General features: G+C 40.1%; 2 protein-coding genes across 2 annotated transcripts; one reads left to right on the top strand and one right to left on the bottom strand.

Annotated features, from left to right (window-relative positions):
* Positions 1–48: 48 nt before the first annotated feature.
* Positions 49–9,951, bottom strand: vrk1 (VRK serine/threonine kinase 1). Its single transcript, XM_027013951.2, has 13 exons — positions 9,867–9,951; positions 8,528–8,687; positions 8,388–8,443; positions 7,019–7,088; positions 6,306–6,393; positions 6,080–6,188; positions 5,786–5,878; positions 5,011–5,143; positions 4,810–4,930; positions 4,458–4,516; positions 2,957–3,126; positions 901–994; positions 49–358 (listed from the first exon to the last, which is right to left on the bottom strand). Exons 2-13 carry the CDS (start codon positions 8,685–8,687, stop codon positions 228–230), a joined length of 1,284 nt encoding a protein of 427 aa, XP_026869752.1. The 5' UTR covers positions 9,867–9,951; the 3' UTR covers positions 49–227.
* Positions 9,952–10,446: 495 nt separating this feature from the next.
* LOC113579781 (protein phosphatase 1 regulatory subunit 37-like) lies at positions 10,447–18,703 on the top strand. Its single transcript, XM_035532925.1, has 6 exons — positions 10,447–10,507; positions 11,262–11,461; positions 12,430–12,527; positions 16,418–16,463; positions 18,240–18,340; positions 18,539–18,703. Exons 2-6 carry the CDS (start codon positions 11,323–11,325, stop codon positions 18,701–18,703), a joined length of 549 nt encoding a protein of 182 aa, XP_035388818.1. The 5' UTR covers positions 10,447–10,507; positions 11,262–11,322.
* The last annotated feature ends 211 nt before the right edge of the window (positions 18,704–18,914 follow it).

An 18,914-nucleotide genomic window follows, 5' to 3' on the forward strand; every position in this document is an offset into this window, starting at 1 on the left:
AATAACTCACTACTCAAAGCAACCACACTTTTCGTGTGTGTGTGTGTGTGTGTGTGCATGCTATTTATTATTTTACAGACAATGTGCCCAACATCCTGCAAAAGTTTAAAAGAAAAAAAAAAAAAACGAAAAAAAAAAAACGTACAGCCATGAACAAATACAGACCATAGAAAGAAAAAAAAATGTTTAAAAAAGAGGAAAAAAGTTGCCCTTGTTTAAAAGAAGAGTTATGCGCTCTTCTTGGGTCTGCCGCGACCTCTCTTGACTCCAGCTGCAGGGGACGTCTGAGTACCCGTATCCAACAAGCGATTCTTCAGGCTGGCCTTCTTCACAGAGGTCTTCCTCGCGCCGTTCAGTTCTACATGATGTTAAATGCATGCTTTTGAGAACGCCACCCTCTGGCTTTAAAAGCCTAACGTCTCTGCGGATCTAAGCAACGTATCTGTACCAAAGCAATTAGAGACACCAAGCACAAGGTGCACGAAATCTGATGATTCTTTTTGCACCGATAACCGCTGCTCATACCGGCCTGTTGAAATAATCTGCCAATGGTCTAAACGTGTAATCCTATAATTGGTAATTACAGCATGACTGCATGAACACCATGAAATTCAGTAGTCTTTGCTGCTGTTGCAGTTCAAGGGCTTTTCACTGTTCAGTGTCTCTCCCCATAGCACATGCCCAATTTCAGGAAAACGTCGCCATTTTTGTTTGCTTCTAAGCAGGCCAAAATAGCACAATTTTTAGTCGATGAATAAATGAATAAAACAACAGTGTTTCTTAAAACCCACTTACCACGCATCAAACTATGGGCATTAAACAAGCAACTGTTCAATAGGAAATACGGCCTTATGTGGGAGGCCTTGTCTGCGGTCATTGGGAGAAATGAGTCAAGCGTACCTTTCTTCTGCGGAGGCCGACTCTTCTTCACAGGGGAGCCATCTATTTCCTCATTAGATGGTGCCTTTTCTGGCACTTTCTTTCGCTTAGGAGTCTTCAGGACGGGCAATATAGAAATGAAGCAGCATGGGAAAAGAGAGAAATGGTCAAATCACTTGCCTCCAGCAACCTTGGGGGGAGTTCAAATCAAATATTAAGAAGGGACCTTTCCTTGCCATACACAAGGAAACTGTTACATACGCTTTAAGTCCTTTGAGTGTGAGCGTGTAGTCGGAGCAAATGTAATTATGAATCTGCGATCCAGTAGGATTTTAAATCCGGCAAAGAAAAAAAGAAAAAAAGAAATAAAAATCAGTGAAACATTATGCTATTTTAACACTGCCTCGAACTCTCAATTTTCAAGGCTGTATCTATGACTCAAGATTACAGGTCCGAGAGGCCAATTTATTGACTACTAATGCCACACTTTATATTTCCAAACAACAATCTATATCTTGAGTTAATTTAATATAACAATTTCAAATCCTCTTTTTCCATGTTAATTCACGCCGGGGATGAAGGGAGAAGCGAATCCAAAAGAAATCCTCCAAACTAAACCAGAGGTTACCAAGATGATGCACTTAACGACAGCAATCAAATCCCCCTTCTCCACTGCTCAGACTCCATAATGCATGCTCACCCCTCTCTCGGACTTGAACTATCATCCTCACTACCCCCACCCCCTCCTCACATTTCCCTTCCATTTTGCCAATTGCTGCCTCATGATTACCATCCAGACCCTGCTGAGCTGAACAGATTGGCTCGATAATTACATACAATAACTGCAGTGGGCAGGTAACCCTCAGCTGGCACAGGCCAGCTCCCTGGTGGCACCCTCCATATGCAAACTGCATTGTGGGAAGCGAGGAGAGTCCGTCGCCCAGCCCTGCCGCAAGTGTGCTCGCCGACTGCCGGCCCGCGCCCACTCTGGGGTCACGGTGTCAGCAAATCTGCGAAACATTAGCAGGGAATAAACACAGGCACTCAGGGTCTGCCGGAGGGAAGGGAGGGGCTCTCGGGAGGAAGCCCCAGACACTGGAGGGGCAGGCTGAGCCACTGGCAGCTTTGTCGCCAGGGCCGATGACGCACCGGGCGCTGCGGCATCGGCCGAAGAGAACAGCTGCGGGTGATGCTCAGCTATAGTCGTGCGCTTCTGGGCACAGTTGTTTGGAGGAAGAAGAAGAAGAAGAAAAAGAAGTAGCACCGAGTGCTTACAATGTTTTTGGGTTGTTTTTTTTTTTTGGAACAACTACACTTCAGGTTATTGGCAGCTACACATGGTGATTGTATAATACACAGCAGCAGGCTGATGTAATCTACAGGTTTCAGTGGAGCAAGATCTCCTGCCTGCTGACACCTGGAGGGCTCAACTGTAACTTTAAAAGTACCACTACGATTTACTGCCAAAACTTCTCCATACGACATGCATACCGGCTCTAAGCTACTAGTTTACAATACAAAACATAAAATGTTTATTTTTTTATATATATATATATATATATATATATATATATATATATATATATATATATATATATATATATATATATATATATATATATATATATATATATGGAATTGTGGTGGTGAAGTACACAAGAGAAACAGGACAAAGATTTAAAAAGAAGAATTAACAGAATAGCTAGTCCGACAGACTATAGCAAAAGCTAAACAGCCCTGGCCAGTTGGTGGGCTGATGGGGGGGGGGGTGTTACGCGAGCAGCAGCTGAGGCACATCTGTTCAAAGCCATCCTGTTTTAATCTCATTAGAAAATCAATGCGCTCAGCAGCGCTGCCCCACTAACCTGCACAATTAGTCTTGGATCGTGATCGAGCATTTTTTCTTTATTTCTTTTTTAAACTGGAGATCACTTTCAACAGGTAAGCAAATTAGACGAGGCCGAGATGGCCTGGGTCTCCGAAGGCTTTGGAATTGGCGGTGATGCTTGGGAGGGTGGGTGTGGCTGTGGCCTCCACCACATCACCTGGCTCGTGATGCTCCGAAGCTGGTGCTCACCTTTGCGTGGCTCTCGCCCACCCCGCTGCCTGCCGGCAAGAAGTCCAGCCTGTCGCCGTCACCGCCCACGGCCTTCAGGCCCTGCTGCAAAATGCTTCGCAGTTTCTGGTAGTCGGGCTTGTCTGTGTAGCCCAGTGACTTCACTTCCTCCATGAACTTTGTCATTTCCACTGACACACGTACACAAAGAAACAGCCAATTGTTATGATCCAGTATAAAGCTCTTCCTGTAGCATATGTGAATGGGTTTGGTACTCTGGACATTTGATGTTGCCCAGCTGTGATGTGGACATTTGCCTCACTGCAGTACATGCTACAGGCCATGTGACAGAAGGAAAGTAAAAGGAAACTTTGTCTGCACTATTCACATGCGCAGGAAATTCAGCAACCTCCTCCATAAGTGGCCATGTGCATTTTAAAGTCAAATAAGAGAGAACTATGTTCCTTTAAAAGCAGTGCTGGCAAAAGACTCCCTGTAGGAGATTCTCTTCTCAGCAGACACTGACACTTTGACCTTGAGGCGAAGTTTGGTGGAAGAAGGGAGCGACGGCACATCACACATTGTTTCTTATACTTCGCTCTTCACAAACTGTTGTTTACTGTCGGCTGCTAAAGGAGTCGCACCAAACAGAATTAGCCGTGATGGCCTCGCTACCCGTGCCGCCTCCCGTCACCTCGGCGACGGGCTCGCACAAGACAACAGCCCGAGGATGGATCTCTCCTTCTGCCGCGTGCCTGTCACGCGCCTTCAGAAGTGCCATCACATCAGCTGCCGAGCAAAGAACTCCTCTGACGTCTTTGATTTTTAAACGACAAAACGGGAGACGGGGCCCTGAAGCTGTGCAAAAGTGCGACGTGCCACCCAGTGACTACCAAACTAGGCAACACAGAGGTCGACCATAAAAAGGTGGAGGAAAACAAAAACAAACAAACAAACAAACCAACCCACACAATATTCCCCTTCCTGCATCTTCCCGCACCGAGTTACTCAGTTTAGTACGCCTGTGGAAAATGTCGAATGGCAGAAGGCAACATTCGGTATGAGACAGAGGTGCGGGTATATTTCTACGCCCTCCTCATCCATCATAGATTGGTCACGCTCTCTTTAAAGTTAGAGGGAGAGGTCGAGGGGAATTAACACACAGGCCTGATACATTAGTTCTCATTATGGAGAAATCAGTGGGTCGGCACTCGTTATGGCGAGAACAGGCTCTCTCGCTCTTGTTTATGCACCAGGATCAGGAAATGCTTCAGACCAATTACGGCTTGGCTGACACACGAAACCGTTTTCATTTGCAGAAAGCACAGGTGCGTTTAAGGACTCGGGCTTGCTGCTGCATGGGGAGTTCTGTTCAGGTTTTGAATCTGTCATTAGGTATCAAAGGCAATAAATGTTGGAGAGTCAGTCATGAGCCTTCCTCACAGTCAGGCTATATTCTCAGAGGGTGTTATATGCACACATCACATTTCGGTGCCTTCACATGATAAAGACGTTCCCTCACCTGCTTCACTTTCTGGGGCGAAACAGCTCTTCATGAAATCTCTGATACTTTCACGGCATCTAAGGGGAGGTGTGACAGAAGCCAAAGAGAGTTTGAATGATATTCAGCTTTTATTTCTTATATTTATTGTCATTAATTATATTCAGTCATCCACCGCAGAACCCCAACATCATTGTAATTTGTTGAAAGTCAATCACTCATTAAACAAAACATAAAAACGCTCAATTACACTGAACCAACAAGTGTGTTCGGTCTTGTCTGATAAGCTGACAGGAGAACATTTATGTGCCTGTTTTAACTTTCAAAAGACAGAGGCATGAGGCACAGATCCCCCATGGAAGCCCAAACGAACCTTAATTTGGCGTCCTTGACGTAAAGCGGGTCCTGGAGCTTGTCCTCCCAGGGCAGGCGGCCACACAGCCACTGGATCATGCAGTAGCCCATGATTTCAAGGTCCCCTCTTCTTGAGGGAGCTGTGAACAACTGAATTCAGCAAAGTTGCAGCACGATGTGTGTAAAAGTACAAAAACCTGGATGGCTCTGGTTTACTTACAAACTCCATTGTGGGCGTCAATGCTGGTGAACTCGATGGTCCCGTCATGACATCTCTTCGGGTCCTCTTTGTATTCCTTTGGAACACCATCAGGCAGGTATCTATAGGCCAGTCCATAATCCACTAAGTAAACCTGATAAAAAATAAAATAAACAAGCAAATTTATGCAAATGATTTCAAACAATATGAGCAGAGAAAGCCCTCCTGCTCCTAATTCAAATAAATAAAAAAAATTCAATGAAATCTTCTTAGAGAAAGGTGAAGGAAAATTAAAATCAACATATGTATCAGTGCAGCCACTAATCCTGAGAGGCCACTTTTGAAAATGCAAGTTTAAAAATAGCAGTTTAATAATACACCACTGATACATTATTAATCTCAAAATTAAATGTTTGTCCCTCCCTCAACCCCCACCTTATTTGCTTCAGACACATTTCTGAAGTCATCTAATCTCTTTTGTTTACAAGCTAAGCATGAAAAGCTTAAATTATATCTCATTACGAGATGACACACACACAGATGCACAGAAACATACACAAGTAGTCTTTTTAAATTGAGCTATGGCATTCCCATTTAAACAGAAGGGAAAAAAATAGCAGAGGATAAAACAAGCTGAGATACTCTAGGATCTCATACTGCTATCAAACTCAAATTCCAATTGCTAACCCCCTTCTCAACACACTCACACCCTTTAAAGCCCTTTGCAAATATATATGTGAGTGGCCATAGCAAGTCACCAACTTGACAACAAACAAGTAGAGTGCTCAGCACTAACCTGATTGGGGTTCTTGTAGGAAAGGAGTAGGTTGGAGGCTTTAATGTCAGCATGTACATATTCATGTTCATGGATGTACTCTAGAATGTCAAGCTGGAGAGAACACAGAGGGAAGCAGCGAGATACAAACTACTATCGAGGAGCGGATGTTCACTTAGGCTCACAACAAAACTAGAGATGCGAAAATCTCCCAAGCAAAATCCTTTTCTGCATGAAAATAGAGATCTTAATGATCTTCTACAACGCAGCACGGTCAACATATGTACTTTTCATTCCCTCTTGGGCAGAACTCACGAGTTTCGTGCCAAGCTGAAGAACTAATTTCCTGGGAAATCTTCTGCCTCCTTCTTCAAACTTCTTTTGAAGATCAGTTCCAAACCTGTCCATGACCATGAACCTGTACCTGAAGGGTCACACAAGAGCCACACACTTGCTCAGTCATTTTATGTCAATACACTGTGCCAGTAAAACCATGTTCACTAAAAGGCATTATGGTGTTGGCTGCCTTAACTGAGCTCACCTCTTTCCCCCTCTTTCATGAAGTCCTGAGCCCCAATATTTCGGAACCCCTAGGTACTTCAGTTTCCGCGATTTTATCCACGCTCCAACTGAAACAAAGGTAAGAAATGTCATTCAAGTTATAACATAGCTGAGATATTATACAAAACTAAGATGGTATAAAGGTAAAAAAAAAGAGAGAAAAGAGAAAATGGGGAAAACAAACAAACAAACAAATGACGAACAGAGAGTATTCAAATGAGACCATCATTCTGGGGTTACATTAAGGTATACTGCATGCTAAAACAGATAATAATGTGGTAAATAAAGCCAGTGAATTATTCTAGACATATTTTTCTTAAACTTGTTACTCAAAGTAATATAATGGTATAATTCCTAAGGGACGACAGTGTGCAAGCCGCAAGCTAATCTGCTGGTGGGACAAATATTTACCAACATCAGAATATTCTAATGAATAAACCATGAGCATTCCTTAGTAATATAACAGTTAATTGTCAAGGGAGACTGACATTTGGATCGTTATTAAATAAAATGCATTCCTGTGGCCTTGGGGCAACCACGGGAACAACCAAAGACATCCATTCAGTATTTGTGCGACTCCAAAACCCACGTGTTGAGTCCGGAACTTTCTTTAATTAAGGGGGTTGCTCTTTCCCTTATTCCAATGCAGATCACAACGCACAAGAGGGCGTGTTTGTAGTCAAGAGAGCATACTTAGATCGGGTTTGGCGGCTCGCATGTAAAACTTCAGCTCGGAGAAGAGAGGGCCATTGTCGCTCGGCTCCTGCGCAAAAAGGAGAAAACAACTGTGACCAAATGACAAGATCAGGTGTACACACTTACAGTGAGCGACAAGAACCAGCTTCTGTTCTTTCAAACTTGAACATCCCAAAGATTAAAAGAGAAATATATAAGGCGGAAAATCATGACCCCCAAATAGAAACGTGGAGTTACTGCACTCACACCATACGCCTGTTTCTAGAAGAGAGAAAAAAAACACTTTCTGCTCGTGCTGTCCATTTCTAAGACCCTTTCTGCTCATGCAGATCGTCTATTATTTTGCTTCCTGCGTCTGCCTTTGTGATGCTTTCACATTTTGCTTCCCACCCAATTTAGTCGCCTACCAGTCATAATCCTTCAGGTTGAACGGCAGGACTAATACTCTTCAAGGGCGATAGTTGTGAATGCTTCCAATACGAAGAAACTGCTCTTTCTGAACCATGAACCTGCATGCATTTGGAGGACACCCCTACGCAGATATCCCGACAGGCTGAAAGACCCGCGTTAGCGACGCTGCACTGTGCACTGAGAAGGACTGCATGATCACAAACAGCAGCTCCGCCAGAGCTACAACATCATATAAAATCAGAATCTCAACTTTTAGTATGATTTATATTACCACAACTGCCTGCCAGGTTGGCATCACATGGGTTACATAATCCAAGACTAGTTTTCTGAGATTTTGGAATTACCATGTTTAAGAACCCACCCATGCTAGCCCCAAATCTAAAAGGTAGCCCTGTCTCAAATGACATTTCTATTAATAATCTACTTATAGAATATATTCACCTGATTATGTGCATCCAAACAGTCGCAGACATCATACGGCACATCTGAGATTCAATCAGAGGCCTCAGACACAGCTTGGCTTGTTATAAAGCGTACTAAACAGTTACGGTCAGAACTTAAACATAACTGTTAAAGCTTTCAGTGCCATATAAACAGAAACCTTCTACTTCCTATGTCTTTGAAAAGCAGAAAAGTCACTAGTAAATAATAATAAAATTAAACTATAGTTCTAAACTTGGCGATTGAATTATTTGACTTTTTTGACTGCACACTAGGCATAAAAACACCTGAGTGCCATCCACCTGTGGCTACCCTTTTTTTTTGGGGGGGGGGGGGGGGGGGGGGGTGCAATGTTTGTTTAAAAGGCTGGTACACAAAACTTTATTTCAACTTAAGATGCTGAAATTTAAGCATACAGAGAATGAAATAAAGACTCAGTTCACATTAACTAAAGTGTCAACACTCCACTACAGACCTGACAAAAGGGGAGGGGAAAAAAACTGTCCTGGCTTACCACTTTGATAACATATGGTGCATCAGCTCCAACAGCTTTTGAGGTTTCATCACTTGCTGAAGAGAGAAATTACAAGGTAAATACTCTCACTTGGGTCACACAGGGGGAGAAAAAAAGTTTAATATTTCACTTATTCCTACCGAGATACAAGAGGCCAAAACCTCCCTGGCCAACTGGGGCCCCGATTTTCCAGCTTTTCTTTCCGGTGTCTGTCAGCACTTCTCCAGGTGGGAATTCCTCTGCCAGTTTCCTTTTAGCTGGCCGTTTTCCCTTTCCAGCTGACTTGGCCTTGGGAGGCATCTGATCAGGTAGTTAAAACATATATTGCATTTAGTGAGCATTAGTAAGACAACTATGTCAAATCAAATCAGTTTGTTTGTCACATACACAGTATAACTGGTAGTGAAATGCCTTTGGTGACTGCTCTGCCCATAAGTGGAGAAGAGATACAAAAAAAATATATAGATCAGGGTAATGATCTATAAAACTGGAATAGATCCTCAAATGTATTTATAAGGGAAGAAAAATAAAGTCTGAGATATAAAAGATATAAAATAGAATTTGTCCGAGAATAGAATTCTATTGCATAGAATATATGAATATAATCTATGTAATATAGCTTGCACTTTTATGATACAACAACTAGCATTGAATAATAAATGAGAGAGTTAGCCGTTGTCTAACTCTTACACAGTAACAAGAGATTTAATTCAACTGTAGTGGGTTCTGGTCCTGCACCAAAAGGTGCAGATATTATGAATGTCCAAATCATATTAAGATATTATGAATGTCCAAATCAAAGGCTAACCCCTACAAAGTTCATTATACAGCATAGTTTTTAAAAAGAGATTAACAGATTTTCAGTACAATTAATTTTAGTACCAATACAAAAATCCGGTTTGTCCAAGTTACATTAGCTGCCCATCTAATTAAGACAGTATTGTTCTTCCATTTCGACAACAAAAAGACGTTCAGCCAGGACGGTTTCATTTTCGTAAACACAGTAAAGTTCGCTAGCTGGCTAGCTTTGCTAAATAGCAAGGTAACTATCTGATTAGTTAGCTATGCTGTTTCATTTTGGCATTTTAGCTATGATAGACTACAAAAATAGAGGATCCATGAGGCGACCTAAGAATAAGAATGCACATTACTGCAAACCACAGCTAATTAACCTAGCTATCTTTTTTTTTTGTAATACGGCCACACAATGACTCAATACCTAGCTAGCAGTTTACTTCGTTATAAAGGACGAGGACGTTAAAGCGAGTTAGCCAACCTGCCAGCCATTTGACATGCTAACCGTGCTAACTTGGATAGTTAGCATAAGTAGCTAACTAACGTTCACGCGCCCAAGATTCGAAGATATCTCCGACATAATCTCCATCGTAACGTTGTTTAAACGAACTTTCATAACGTTTTGGTATCGGTTTAAACATAATCCAGATGTGTATTGATGGACAACTACAAAAGGTTACCAACCTCAATATAGAGGATATTATGAATGTCCAAATCAAATGCTAACCCCTACAAAGTTCCCGCAAAACTCTTTAACAGGAAGTATACTAGAGAAGGGGATTGGTTGGACGGATTACGCAATATCGTGTTCCCGCAATGAAATCTGGGATTATGAGTCATTTAGTTCAAACGTACAACGACCACGATTTTTTAATTAGAAAGATATTCTAAGTGAAGACTTAAAATGTTGCCGACGACAATAAGTCTTATTAATATCGACCACTCTCTAGATAGTTTATTTCATTTCTTTTTTTTTACTTTCATTTTAATGTTTTTTATAACTATATGGTGTAGGATGACATGCAGTTTGCAATAGATTTTATTTCTAATTTTTTTTTTTATTACGTTATAGGTGTATTGATGTATTCGGCTATATTCTTATTTCAAGGTCTAATTGTTTATATGGCACATGTGTTTGTTATCCTGTTGATATTTATAATGGTGATACCATACTGTAATAATATAACGAGTCGAGACTAAAATGGAAACAGGCTGGTGCAAGGACTAAGAACTGGCGACAGGCTGGAGTACCTCAAACTAGAACTGAAACCAAACCATCGTGTAAATGTCTTTGACTGGGAAGAGCCTATCCCGATTTAAACTTAGTAAGTATAAACGCGGAGTATGTAATATCTGCGTCTGAAATGATAGTGCTAGCTAGTCTCATTTTGAAGCTAGCAGCTGCCCACAATGGGATTTGGTTTCCCTTAAGAATGTGGCTTTTTACGTCGGTTTCTATGGAACACCACTTACATATCTTGTTTATCAAATGTGGCAGGAGAGCACATCATAACACACCGGCATGGACAGCACTATGTAACTGATAGGACAGTCTTGATTTAAAACAGTATGGGCTATTAACCATGTTTTGGTTAGTATGTATGTAAGTAAGACATTATTGTCTACACATTCTGCCTTTCCCTCTGATTCTTTGTGATGCTTGTAGGGTATATTCATTCTTACACAGAAACAGTTTTCAAAAATGTATTTTCATCAGAGTATTTTATTTCTTACACAGCATATCCCTGTGTGCATATTTGATGCTGAAATACATGGAGTTCCACTAGCGTGGAGAGGCACAGGGTTATTAATAATTGATGCTGTGGTATCCTGTAACTGCTTTGTAAAAGTGTTAAGCAGAGGTCTTGAGTTTCCAACTGCCATCTGACTATTTTCGACCTGCAACAGAGCAGTTCATAGAGGTGGATTCTGGAGTTTATGGGTTGGTTTGTTGTCAGCTATTATAAGAATTGGAAGATGTTTCTATACCAACTGGCATGGGTAGAGCTGGAACAACAGACCGTTTCCTTCATCAAGCTTTGTTGAATATCACCGACCAAGTGCCTAATCTTATTCCAGACGGGCACGTCATAGATGGCTTTAATCGTGTGAATCTTCTTAAAGCTGACCCTCCACACTAATGACGATGATGGGCCACCCAGAAGAAGAGGCACCGTGGCCACTGGGGAAGAAGAGCCGAGGGGAAAAGCGTGTGACCTTTCCTCCAGATGAGGAGATGGTGTTGGCCTTCTCAGAGAACAGGAAACCGGGACAGGCCGGTGAGCTCCTCTTCTCTTCCTCCTCATTCTGCTGAACCTTCTTCCCTTCTGATAACGCTGTTTAACAATAAAATCCATTTTGTGTTTCAATATTCGAATGTTTCAATAATCCTATCGAGTAGGATTCTTTTTCTACACTGATGTCATTCAGTTAGGACTTTCGATCTTCATGATGGAAAGTTCCACATAGTTAAAGGTTGTTTTGTTTTGTTTTTTGTATGTTTATTATATATTTTTTTTTGTTTGGGATTTTTTTGCACGATTTGTTGATATTTTAATCAATGTTAATTCAATCTTAAGTCCCGTGTCCTATTTTTGTGCTGTTGTATCTGGAGATTTTCACAAATATGATAACACCAACGTAATGTAGCTGCCAGCTCCCAATGACCTAGATGTTTTGAAACTGATTAATTAATTAGATTAATATTAATCAATGTCCAGGATTTGCACCATGACTGCTGGCATCATAGGAAGACTCAGGGGGTTGGGGGGGTATTGTTATACCCTCGCACATAACTGCTTTTACTATGTAGAAATGTAGAGAACTCCATATTTATGCCTGTATGTAATTGGAAGCATCCCAATACTCTCTCTCTCTCTCTCTCTCTCTCTCTCTCTCTCTCTCTCTCTCTCTCTCTCTCGATATATATATAGATATATATAAATCTAAATATATATTCCCCTGTTGTATTACTTTGTTTATTTGTTTGTTTGCCATTGTTTTTAAATGAAATGTGAAATGATTCACAAACTTGTGCTCATAGCCCAAAATGCATTTGCCTTGCTTTAATGAAGCAAGGCAAAGTGTATTAAGCAAAAGAGAGAATTTTTGGCATCCTTTTCATCCATTCCGGAGCTAATTGTATACACAGTGTTAAGACCCAGTAAACAGCAGATTAGTGGATAAGGAGTGCAAGGTTTCTGTTGAGGTTTTTATTTGTGGTGAATATTTTGCTGTTATATTTTAGGTAACAGTCTAACCTTGACAGAAATCATTTTGGCCTACAAGCAGAGCTGCATCAAGCATGAGGTGAAACCCAATCCAAAGACACTGGACCAAATACAGGTAAAATATACAAACACTAATTTAAAGGTAAAATACACAAATGTTGCTTTAAAGGTAAAATACACAAATGTTGCTTTTAAAAGTAAAATACACAAACATTGCTTTAGAGGTATAATACACAAACATTGCTTTTAAAGATATAACACACAAGCATTGCTTTAAATGTTTGCACAAGCATTGCTTTAAAGGTATAATGCACAAATGTTATTTTAAAAGTATAATACACAAATGCTGCTTTAAAGGTATAATACACAAACATTGCTTTAAAACACAATTCACTGCTTTGTTTGATTTATGGGCTTATTTTTCAAAGTCACACAAATTCAAAGCAAATGTTTGATTTAAGCATAGAGAGATTGTGTCTTAAATTATATAATTAAAAAAAATGAAAATAATATGAAATTTAAAAATAGGAGCAAAAGAAAACCATTAAACCTGGTTGTGGAGCACAGTAATTACTCTAATGCATTCTTATTGAACTAAGACAACAAGGCAATAATAGTACTGAAGAGTGAAACTAAATGAGAATCAAATACACTCAGGAATGAAAACACACACACACACACACACACACACACACACACACACTTGCAAAAGCACAGACACACACACAGGCATGCATGCATAATTCAGACTGTGCACTCACTTATTTTACTTTGACCAGCAATGTTAAGAGCATCAGTTTCCCCTCTGCATAAATTTACGATTAGATCAAGGAGAATTATTTGTTGAAAATGAGAGATTTAGCAGTGCTTACATTACCCAGAGTCTCAGTATTATCTTCGAGGTGCTAACGAGACCAATTGCATTTAAACTAATGTAGGTGGTCCCCACTAAAACAGTAAAATATGTATGGATAAGCACCAGTTAAAGGAGAGATAGTTAGTAGAAGACTGAATGTAAATTCATAATAAGGCTATGCAAAATGGAACTCACTACTTAAGGAAGCGTATTTATCAAATTAGGTATTTTCAGTCAGGGTAGTCCCTTGAGTATGGATGTGGAAAACTATTTAAAGCTTTTATTGTACCCATGGGCTTACACTTTTCTTTGAAATGTTTTAAGTGGATAAAACAGCATTGCTTTTAGTTACATCTTCATAATATAGTGGTTAACAACTATGTCTTGCAAAGCACCTGGGGTCTCTAAAGCATGACATACAACACGTTTAATTATTTATTATTTATTTGCTATGACATGCTGATTTTCCAGTTAATTTTTAGGTTTGAATAGGCAACACCTGACAATATTTGTTGTGAATAGTTACCACATGAGTACATTGAAAAATGTCTGTGGGCCTTTATGCTTTTTAGTCATTCTACTTGATTTCTAAAAATAACATTTTAATGTCATTAGCATTTAGGTACGATATGTCTAGATATGTGACGTTTTTGTATGCTCTGCGCTGAGTCCCGGTGTATTTTTGCATTAGCGTTCATGACCAGTTACTGCTGCTGAGCTTTTAATTCCAGACAGTATGAGCACTGACACAGCAGAGGAAACTCTAGAGGGGCTGCAAGAGTTATTCATAAAAATAAAAAAATAAAAAAATGTTAAAAAAGTGAAAGGCGTAACAAGCGAGTCCGCAGTACTGTTGGTCGTCATAGACGTTGCCAACGCATCATCAGAAGTTTCAACAAGTGCTGAATGAGATGTAGGTTTTGTGAGAAGTTTGTATTTCAAACCGAGTTTCCCCACCGGACTGGAAGCAGCTGTGGTTCCTCTGGCTCCCTCTCGATATGGAGCTGCTTTCAGCTCACCGCACTTCTGCACTCATCAGAAAGCCATTCCTCCTCTGATATATAAGAACCAGCCTCCCGTCCTCCCTCCTAGCACGGAGGGAAAAGTCACATATCTAAATACCATCAAGTATAAATAACTTCCACACTTTTAAACTTTAATGTGCATCACACCCTCTGGACCGTACTGATTCACTGATTAAAGTTTTCTGCAGTATGGAGGAGGCATGTTTATTTCTCATACCCATCCTCTTGCACATAACTCATCTTTAGATTTTGTATTATATTAACATTATACTAAACAGATTTCTGTTTTCAATTGACATTTTGCAAATTTTTAAACAGCTGAAGACAAAAAGGCATGGGAAGTATTTTTAAAAGTCAATTAAAATTTTGTGTATGTTTTAATTTTTTAATGACAAATTAAGTTACTAATTTTGTCCATGCTCTTGCTAGACACTGCAGGTTTAATTGCTAATTGTTAACTGGAAATGAATATATTTGCATATTAATTAGCACCTCAATTTACATTTTTAATTTGCTGCCTTCAAAGGGTGTGAGATAAAAGGTCGTGTTATTTTAAATAATTTATCCTTTATTGCAGAAAAGATGCTGAAAGGAAAACGTGCGGGTGATTTTAACCCCTGAGAGCTTTTCTCAGTATAAAATGTTCTGAAATAATTTTTTCCAATTAATTAAATGGGCAAAGAATGTTTTAAAACAGTCGTTAATACAAAGCCACCCAGACAGCAAAGCGCTGAAGTGGGTCTCCAGGACTTATTGAGGGATGAATACAAAATGCACTGGAGATCGCGTCTGTCAAAGCCGAGTTTGTAAACTGGGTTCCACTCTGCCTGAAGGAGGCTTCCCTTCTTTTTATCATTACATTTTGTCCTCTCCCTCTTGACGCATCAGTAAATTTGGCAGTTATTTCATTCTCCACAGTACACAGCATAGAACATTGCTCAGCTGCAAAGGGTCTCTGAAATTTCCACGTGTTAAGATGAGAAACATCAAACAAAGGGGAAAGGTTCAGTTATATGGCCCCAAGTCATCACTGTTAAGACTTTTCATGTAGTTGTGAAACTATGAGTGTTCACAGGCTCTAGTACCTAATTTTTTTTCTTTTAAATGCACAGTCCCATTTGACATCTTGTTAATGTTTATCGTAGACTGATCTAGAACCTTGATCAGTCTGATACCTACTAGCCGTAATGTACCATCTGCTCTGTTCTGTTGGATTGTCATATTGGACAGTAAGTATTTCTTAGGCAGTTTATTTTAGTGTTTATACTTTTAAAAATGTATTTAAATCTCTACTTATTGCTGCAATGTGCATGTCAGTCCTAGACCAAAGAAAACTGAATTTTAAGTAGAATTCCTTGAATCGTTTGTACTATTATTATATATTATCACTCAGAAAATTATTTTTGCTTATTTTATATGCTCTCAGAATAATAAAAGATCTTTATGGTTTATGTCTATGATATACTGTAAGTTCCTTAAATATAAATACTGTAAATGCGAGGTAGCATAAAAAAACAAAAAAAAACAAACATACAGTCAGTATTCAAAAAGAAGCTGGTGACTTACTCACACATTGGTATTTGCCTGTCTGATATCCCACTTAAAACATGAAAGACACATGACGAACAATCCACTCTGAGATGAGGAATTTGATTTAGCTTCTCTCCCTCACATTCTCTAGAGGAGATGGATAGATCTCCTATTTCCACTTCGAGGTATTTATGTCACTACTCAGACTGATGCAGTCAAATTATGTCTATGTAAAGCAGGCAACAGACAAATTAATTCATCAACAGATGACCAGCTGTTTCTAATTAATATACCCAGGTTAATTAAAAGGGAACATTTGCAGCAATGGTAAACTGAGTGGAATTCATAATTCATAGTTTTATTATGAGGGAAAAAAATCTACTGGAGCCATCATTTTTATTTGAGTGGAAGAATGCCTTTATCTATCTAGCTATCTCTCTCTCTCTCTCTCTCTGTCTTTTCTCTGTCACTATCTATCTATCTATCTATCTATCTATCTATCTATCTATCTATCTATCTATCTATCTATCTATCTATCTATCTATCTATCTATCTATCTATCTATCTATCTATCTATCTATCTCTTCTCTGCAGAAAATTACCTCTCTGAATAATAGAGCCAAGTGTCTTGATCTGAAGGGTGAGTAAACTGATTTTTTTTATGATGTAAGCAATTTAAAATGCCATCCTTCCTCACCTAAAAGCCTTATGTAATTTGATCTGAGGGCTAAAGAATCTTTTTATCATCCTTCTATGAGCTTCTTTTGTCTGTTTGTCTGTTTCCTTATATGACTGTCCTACCACAACAGTTTATTCTGACCTGGCCAGACCCATAATGCCTACCTAGAGATTTTATCACCTTACTTTGTGTAGTGATGCCTACAGTTATTCAGTTATCACTATCGCCATTTTAGCACATGAACGCTTCCACTGTTCCACTGTTGTTTTTAGTGCTGAGCTATTGTGTTTAGCACATGTCTGGTAGTGCTTGGGTAAGGATTTACCCTTTATTATAAACATGTACCTTCACTCGCTGCCTACTTTAGTAGCTTTGTCTTAGAGGTACATTTTTACAGGTGTACAGTTACTGCAACCTATCGGTTGCCACGATCAATTTGTCAGCTCCTCCCTACCCCATTCATGATTGGTCGGTTTCAGCCACTGCTGTCCAGGTATTATTCAGGTGTTGGGCCATTCTCAGCACAGCAGTAACACTGACATGTGTTAGAAACCCAGCAATGCTGTGCTCGATACACATGCTCCGGCTCAACACACACCCTGCTGTGCTGAGAGTGGTCAGACAGCCACAATGTGCTCAGCCAGCACAGTGGTTAGAGACCAACGATCGATGAAACGTTAGTAGCTACCACAAATTGCTTATGGCCACTGTTGAGTGTATATCTACACTGAATTTTCTTTTGCCTGCAGACAACACAGATATTAAAAGCAAGTATTAAGCTCAAGCCTTATAACCAGAATTAAGATTTGGACGAAGATGCATTTCAGATTCTTCAGTTTACTGTAAACTCTCAACTAGATGTGTTTGTTTCTATTTATCAAATGAAATGTTGTTTGCTTGGTAAGTCTGGGATCTCCAGCATATGAAAGCTGATTCCAGTTGTAGAACTTGACCTAAACAGTGCAATCTTCCATACTGAGATAATATCTGAGACTTTGTCAAGCCTCTTAATTGAAATCTATGCCCAAATCCTCTGGGGTTTGGATTAAACCACCGTCCCTTTGATGAGTGGAAGAGCAGTTATTGATAGGAGTGAAGGGAAGATTTAAATGCGGGTCAGCAACTTCCAGCTTGCTGCTCCCTGTACATAATGATGACATCTGACTCCAAGCTTGTCATTATCTGAGAATGGCAGAGGGGATTAGAAATATGGGATTTTGTTGCCCTCCCCGATATAGTACAGTTAAGTGATTATTGTAAAAAAGAAAAAAAATTATAAATGATTATGCTAATGATGAATAAATTATTATCTCCAACATGCGGCTGTGAGCGATCCGGCTTCTCCCCGACCAGGAAGATAAGAGTTTATGTGGGGAAGGGGGCCCGTGTTACGCAGGCCTAATAAAGACACACTGCTGTGGCCATCAAAGTGTTTCTCTAGGCTTTGTTTAAAAACTCATCTGTTCCTGAATAATCACGGGCTCTTTGATTTTCCTCTCTGTGGAGGGAAGCACATCGGACGTGATCGCGTTCGCACGCCGTTCTTTCACTCTACTTAATGAACACCAACCACCGGCCCGCATCTGTGTAGAGACGCGGAATTCAAAGTCGGCATCGTTAGATTTGGGAGGGACATGTGCTGTCATGGCGCTGGGCTGATTTCGTGACTTTGATTTCTGCCCGCAGGATGGCCCGTTTGGCTGCTAACGCTGCTGCCCGTTTTGATTTCTGTCCCAGGTATTCATTTAGATTACGGTTCCTGTGAATCTCTTGAAGAGATTCTGAAATCTGTCCAATTTAATCTGATCAACCTGCAGGGGGCAGAGCTGGACGAAAATGTAAGTTCACATAAAAAAGTATATGATACAAACACACACACACACACACAGAAATACGCCTGGTTTTATTAATTGTCTCAAGCCAGTTTGTAGATTGATTATGTAACAGAGTGATATACATATCCTGCCTTGATTTTGTATGTTCAACTCAAACTTTTATGCCTCTGCTTACTGTAAATTCTATTCCTCTTTCTATAGGGAGCGACATCACTGATGGATATGATTTTGTACTACAAATCCGCCACACACCTGGACGTTTCCTCCAACACAAGTATGGGAGTCTCTGGCTGGCAGGCCCTCTCCTATTTGCTGAAACAGGTGGAGAACAGACAGCTGAGCCATGGAAATGTGCTTTGGTTTTAGAATTTTTGAAACTCAACTTTGGCCATTATGAGAGCGATAAGTCCCACTTTTGCAATTCCCGCTTTAGTGGCCGGGTGATTTACCACAGGTGTTGTGGTTTGTCGTGACACTGGAACGAGAAGTAAACTGCAAGTTTCAGTCACGGAAGATGAGAGGGGCATTTCCCATACTGCTCTGGGCTTTCTTTCCTTATGCTCATCTGACCTTCCAC

This window comes from Electrophorus electricus, chromosome 13 (assembly GCF_013358815.1).
Source record: "Electrophorus electricus isolate fEleEle1 chromosome 13, fEleEle1.pri, whole genome shotgun sequence".
NCBI classification, from domain to species: Eukaryota; Metazoa; Chordata; class Actinopteri; order Gymnotiformes; family Gymnotidae; genus Electrophorus; species Electrophorus electricus.